Source organism: Cibotium barometz, chromosome 43 (genome assembly GCF_041138505.1).
Source record: "Cibotium barometz isolate CiBa-2024 chromosome 43, ASM4113850v1, whole genome shotgun sequence".
Taxonomy (NCBI): domain Eukaryota; kingdom Viridiplantae; phylum Streptophyta; class Polypodiopsida; order Cyatheales; family Cibotiaceae; genus Cibotium; species Cibotium barometz.
In genome coordinates this window covers 26,746,332-26,752,504 of record NC_141088.1, presented here as the reverse complement: position 1 = coordinate 26,752,504, position 6,173 = coordinate 26,746,332, and the positions used below count along the sequence as shown (strand labels likewise).

The 6,173-nt window shown below is 44.5% G+C and overlaps 1 protein-coding gene across 1 annotated transcript; it reads right to left on the bottom strand.

Moving 5' to 3' along the window:
• Positions 1-396: 396 nt before the first annotated feature.
• Positions 397-1,925, bottom strand: LOC147613735 (uncharacterized). The gene is made up of 2 exons (XM_086781301.1): positions 1,724-1,925; positions 397-1,547 (listed from the first exon to the last, which is right to left on the bottom strand). The coding sequence occupies exons 1-2, from the start codon at positions 1,923-1,925 to the stop codon at positions 397-399; spliced, it is 1,353 nt and encodes a 450-aa protein (XP_086637427.1).
• Positions 1,926-6,173: the final 4,248 nt, after the last annotated feature.

The window sequence follows — 6,173 nt, the reverse complement described above, 5'->3', positions numbered from 1 at the left end:
ATACAGAATTCAGCATCGTCAGTGACCTCTAGTTTTCTAGGAGCTCCTTAGGCCCTTGTTTGTGAATCAGTTTTATCACTCCAGCATTAATATTGGTGGGCAAAGCCGAATACTTCACAGATTCTTCCCAAACCCTCTGGATGAATGGGGCAATCCAGTCTTTAAAGGCATGGAAAAACTCACCCGGCATTCCATCCAAGCCCGCCGGAGTTCTATTTGGTTTCAAGCTCTCAATGGCCATCTTAATTTCTGAGATTGAAATAGGCACATCAAGCTACCTTGACAACTCAACAGAGATGACTTTAGGTCTAGCCTCCCAGGCCGAATCGCGGGCCTCAGCCTTCTGCTCAGAGGACTGCTCCGGTGCACTGAAGAGCTTTTGAAAGTGATTGCGAACTAGCACACAGTTTTCCTCCTCAGTTCTGGCAGCACCATCACTGGTTTGGTCAGCAGAGGTACTAGGTCCTTAACTTGTTTTTTCCTAAGAATCTTGAACATTTCTTTAGACGGACGGTCAATCCTGCCAGCCCACCATTCTCTGAAGAAAATCGTGGCATGTTTGAAGGCCAGCTCCTCCTCAAATCTAATATGGGCCCTCAACCTGGTAATCTCCTCTTGGGCCTCCGCTACAGCATTGGTCTTGGCTTCAAGTTCCATAAGCTGTTGATAGGTAGCTTCTCTTCTTTTCCTTCTTATGATAGTCACCTCCTTCCTAAAACCAGTGAGAGCTTTTTGAGTCTCCCTCAGAGCTTGAGACCAAGCCGCGGCTGGGGAGTGAGCATTGCAGAATGCATTCAGCCAAATCTTCTTGAGTCCTTTCTGCACCACCTTTAGCTGGAAGAGGGAAGCATCAGTGTGGAACCAAGAGTTTCTGATCTTGGTGGCTTTATCATCCAAGGTAACTATCAGAGGATAATGATCCGACAAACAGGAGGAGTATTTAGGTTTAGACTTAACCCTGGAGTAAATATTGGCTATTTTCGAAGAAATGTAACATCTATCTAATCTAGCCTTCCTGGCGTTATCACCAGAGGAGTAGTTCTGCCAAGTGAACTTAGCTTCCTCACCTAAATCCCACAAAGAAAAGTGCTCTTTGACTTGAGTCCACCTCTCTTTCTCTAGACCCTTGATTACCTGGCCCAGGCCTTTGTATCTATCCGCTGAAGACTCCACCATGTTGAAATCTCCAACAATAACTGCTGGGCCATCCATCGCCTTGAGCTCACTCCACAGATTGGCTCTGTCAGCAGTCGTACCCCCTGCATAGATGGAACAAATCTGCATTTTGACTGGCTTATCTAACTTGGCTGAAATCCAATTCATACCCCCAACAACCGAGTTAGGAGCAACACCCCAACTAACAGGAACTCCCAGAACAGCTCCTCCAGAATCCCTGGAATGAGTCGAAGAGAACCATCTGTGATCCTCTGAGACCTCCTTATGACGGATAAGAAGGTCGTTGCCAGTTGCTTTGACCTCCTGAAGTGCTATTATCTCCAATTTGTTAATGCGAAACCATTGTTTCAATTTCCTAGCCTTATTGGGGTCTGACAGACCCTTGATATTCCAAGAAACAATCCTCATTTATGGGACTTCTTAATGGATTTCTTAGCCTGAGATCTCATGGGCGATGCTTGAGAAGCAGCTTGCATTAGTCTTTTGTGGTCTTTGTGGATCTCCATAGGAGTGGAAATCCCATCCCCCTCCACTTGCACTTCCTTACCTTTATAAGCAGAGGTGTCTCCCGCCTGAGAATTTGCATTCAGTTCTAGCATTGTAGTTTGGTCATTTTCATTGACCTGGTCTTCCAGCGATTTATCCACCTCGGCTTCTTCATCAGAGTCGGAGAGAAGAGACTCTTCTACCTCAGAGTCCACCCACTCTGGTAAAGAAGCTAGGAGAGCAAATCTATTGACAGATTTCATCCTGGGCTTAGTCTGATCCTGCCAGATCTCTTTGGCCGCCCTCTTAGGGGGGGGGTGTCTCTTGCTACTTTAGGGACTTGCTGAAGAGGGGTGGAATCTGGAGAAGTTGGGGAAGGAGCATTATCCGGGGTGAGGGCAGTTTCTGAGACGAAGTGTCCATTGGCACCACAGTGAAAGCAGGCAGAGGGTAGGTATTTGTAAACTATGGCTTGCTCAAGGTGTTCACCATCGCCAGTGAAGATGTCAATAGCTGAGGGTAAATCCATAGAGATGTCCATTTCTATGAGAACTTGAGGGTGCCATGAAGGCACATAATCAGAGCGGGGTTTACCTCCCAGAACTTTCCCAAGCTTAGAGCCAATAACTCCAAGGTGATTATGGTAGTGGAGGGGCAGATTAGGAAACTCTACCCAGACAGGGTAATTAACCAAGGCAGAGGCTTCGGGATTGAAGTCTTTATTCTAGCGAAATAAGCTAAGGGGGGAGTTACGGATGAGCCACTGGCCTCTGCTGCTGAGGACATCAAACGCCATTTGCAGGAGCTTGAAGACAAACAGATAATGGTTTTTAGGGAGAGCCTGGATGGTCTCCACTTCAGCACCAAGCGCACCCCACTAAAATCGAATCCAACTTCTAATCGCCTCTGCAGGGGGTCTAGGACCCGCCAACAGTCCGATAAGTGCCCTGTTTTCCATATCATGCTGAATCCTTCTGATTTGGGAAGAAGGAAGAGTGACTGAGGGCTTACCTCCATCATGAGAGTCTCCTGCGCGCCTGCTCTAGCAACACCAAGGCTACCGCTACAGAGACGATCAGAGGAAGGAAGTCCGTGGGCGCCCGCTAGAGGAGGAGGGGGTTTCTGGGCTGGACCGGAGTCAGCATCATGTACCTTGAGAGCAGCTTCCTTGGAACGGCCATGGAAGGCTTCGTATACTGCAGGAGGTGGAGAGGGAAAGCTCACAGGACATGGAGCAAAACCATTGAGGTCGACCGGACGAATCGGGGAGTTGAACTGAAGCAAAGAGGGCCTAGCATGAGCATGCATCTGCCACGCGTTAGGCTGGGGAAAACCTGATGCGGCGGCCATGCAAGCGACCAGGAAGAGCGTTAGTAATTGATTGTTAATCTTAGATTAGTGGAAGATTAGTGATGCTAAGAGCTCTAACGTTCATCCTCTCTCGTGCTATTATGATTTTCCACTCGATCAGCCTCAGCAGCCAAGTTGAGAGTTGACCTTGCACGTGCAAGAGAGAGAACTCAGACCACATAAAAACATACGAATATTATCTATATGTATATATATAGTAAGCATAAATATTACTAGTATTGCGCCCGCACATTGTTGTGGCCGACCAAGGTTCCAGAAAAGAACTATTCCCTCTCTACAACCATCTCTCTCTCTCTCTCTCTCTCTCTCTCTCTCTCTCTGTCTCTCTCTTTCACACACACACATGCACATGCACATGCATATGACCCTGTCCCTCTCTCTGTCGCGTACACACACTCTCAAATGTTGAAACTCTCTCTCTCACACATGCACACACATATACACACCCGCTCTCTCTCTCTCTCTCTCTCTCTCTCTCTCTCTCACACACACACACACACACACACATGCACACACTCCCTATCTCTTCTTACAATTTCCCACACATAGAAGCGCTCTCTCTCTCTCTCTCTCTCTCTCTCACACACACACACACACACACACATACACACACACACACACATGCGCGTATACAAACATACACATACACTCTCTTTCTCTCTCTCTCTCTCTCTCTCTCTCTCTCTCTCACGCACACACACACATATGTAAATATATAGTATATACAATATTATGTTTTAGATACATATACCTATACACAGACACATATACCTATACATATATACATGTATTTAAAAATATGAATACAAACATCGACATAATTTAATTGATTTTGATTAAATTTTAACGTGCGGAGATGGGTGATAAGTTGTAGTCACTTTTAAATATATAGATAGATATATCATACACACATGGAAACACATGCACACACACAAATTATGTTTATATTTTATTAAAAGCTACTTTTTATTCTCTATCTCTCGCTCTCTTTCTCTCTTTTTTCACCCTTTCCCTCGTTACATCTCTCTCTCTCTCTCTCTCTCTCTCTCTCTCTCTCTCAAGTACATTCTACACATAGAAGCAAATGTACGCACATATATGCATACTCTCTCTCTCTCTCTCTCTCTCTCTCTTACACACACACACACACACACACACGTACACACCGCATATACACTAATGCAAATGCACACTCTCTCCTCCTACACAAACTATCTCGTACATAGAAATTATCTGCCTCTCTCTCTCTCACACACACACATATGTACACACTGTACATACACTAATGCAAACACACACTCTCTCCTCCCACACAAACTATCTCCTACATAGAAATTCTCCACCTCTCTCTCTCTCTCTCATGCACACACACTCCCTCTCTCTTCACGCACACTCTCTCTTACATAGAAACTCTCTCTCTCTCTCTCGCTCTCTCTCTCTCTCTCTCTCTCTCACACACACACACACACACACACACACACACACACACGCTCAAATAGATTTACACACATATATATAATTTTAATTAATTAAAATTTAGATTAAATTTTAATGGTAGGGATGAGTGGTGAGGTGTACTCACTCTCAAATAAATGCATCTTACATGTTATCTCTCTCTCTCTCTCTCTCTCTCTCTCTCTCTCACACACACACACACACACACACACACATGCACATGCACATGCACATGCACACCCTCTTTCTCTCACATACATAGACACACACTCTCAAATGTAGAAACTCTCTCTCTCTCTCTCTCTCTCTCTTACACACACACACACGCACACATGTACACACATGCACATGTACTAATGCAAACACACACTCTTTCCCCCCCACACTCTCACACATAGACTTCCACGTCTCTGTCTCTCTGTGTGTTTCTCTCTCTCTCTCTCTCTCTCTCTCTCTCCCCTCTATACACACACACACACACACACACACACACACACACACACACACACACAGAGTATCTCTTCTCACACACACTCTCCCACATATAGAAACTCTCTCTCTCTTTCTTACATACATTTATGCACACACACTCACCCACATATAGAACCTCTCTCTCTTTCTCTTACATACATTCATGCACACACACAAACACACTTCTTTCTCATGCACACGTGCACACTCACACACACACACACACACTCTCTCTCTCTCTCTCTCTCTCTCTCTCTCACACACACACACACACCCACATGTAAATATAGATTATCTATAATATTATGTTTTATGATATTTGGAGACGTATACCTATATATACATGTGCATTTATAAAATAAATAAACACCTATAAATATATATTTTTAATTAAATTTTAATACATGGGGATGCATGATGAGGTGTGTTCACTCTTAAATAAGTGTATCTTATATACAATGTCTTTTGTCTTCTCTTTTACATACATATGTGTGGGATTGTGTGTGCACATACATACGTATGTGTGATTGTGTAATGTCTTCACGCGTGCATGTTTCGTGCAAGTGTCTTGATTGTGTGTATGTGTTAATGTTACGTTCCCATCTAGATTAAATTGAATACGGTCTGTCTCAAGGTGTGTGAAAAGAATCTTTCCACTATCCAATTTCATTTGCATAGATTTCCCTCATTTTTGATTTAGGACTAACTTACGTAGACATCCTGGGGAAATAAAAGAATGTGTACTACCTGAATCAATCAAAAATTTGAATTGCTTACCCTTGTACTCTGATGGAGTTTGGAGGACTGAGAATTGACGATTTGGCCCCTGGTGACATAGATCAATCCTTTTTCTTCCTCTACTTCCTTAGCTATTGTGACGGCTTTAGCTGCCGTAGTCTGAGGTGGAACTCTCTCTCTTTGGTTTTCCCAATTTTGGGAGGGAGTTCTGAGACTACTTTGCATTGAGGCTACAGGCTACACTGGCACTCTTGTGGGGTTGCCCTGGTTTGGGTGAGGGGAACCCTGATTGGACTGATACGAAGGAGTCTGTCTCTGAACTCTGGGACCTTGGCTTCCTTGGCCCATAGAAGGAGTTGGCAATCCTTGAGCTGGTGCCCAAACCCTTGACAACCGAAACACTTGTTTTCACTCTGAAGCTCTTCCCTCTGCATTCTAGAAAGAGCTAGGGTTCCTAGAAAAGAGCTTTGAGGAAA

What these genes read in the sequence shown, in the direction of transcription:
- LOC147613735 (XM_086781301.1), bottom strand. Translation starts at nt 1,925, where the DNA reads ATGAAATCTGTCAATAGATTTGCTCTCCTAGCTTCTTTACCAGAGTGG. An exon ending in AGACACCTCTGCTTATAAAG is followed by an intron (nt 1,548 to 1,723) that starts GTAAGGAAGTGC and finishes AGGGTCTGTCAG; the next exon opens with ACCCCAATAAGGCTAGGAAA.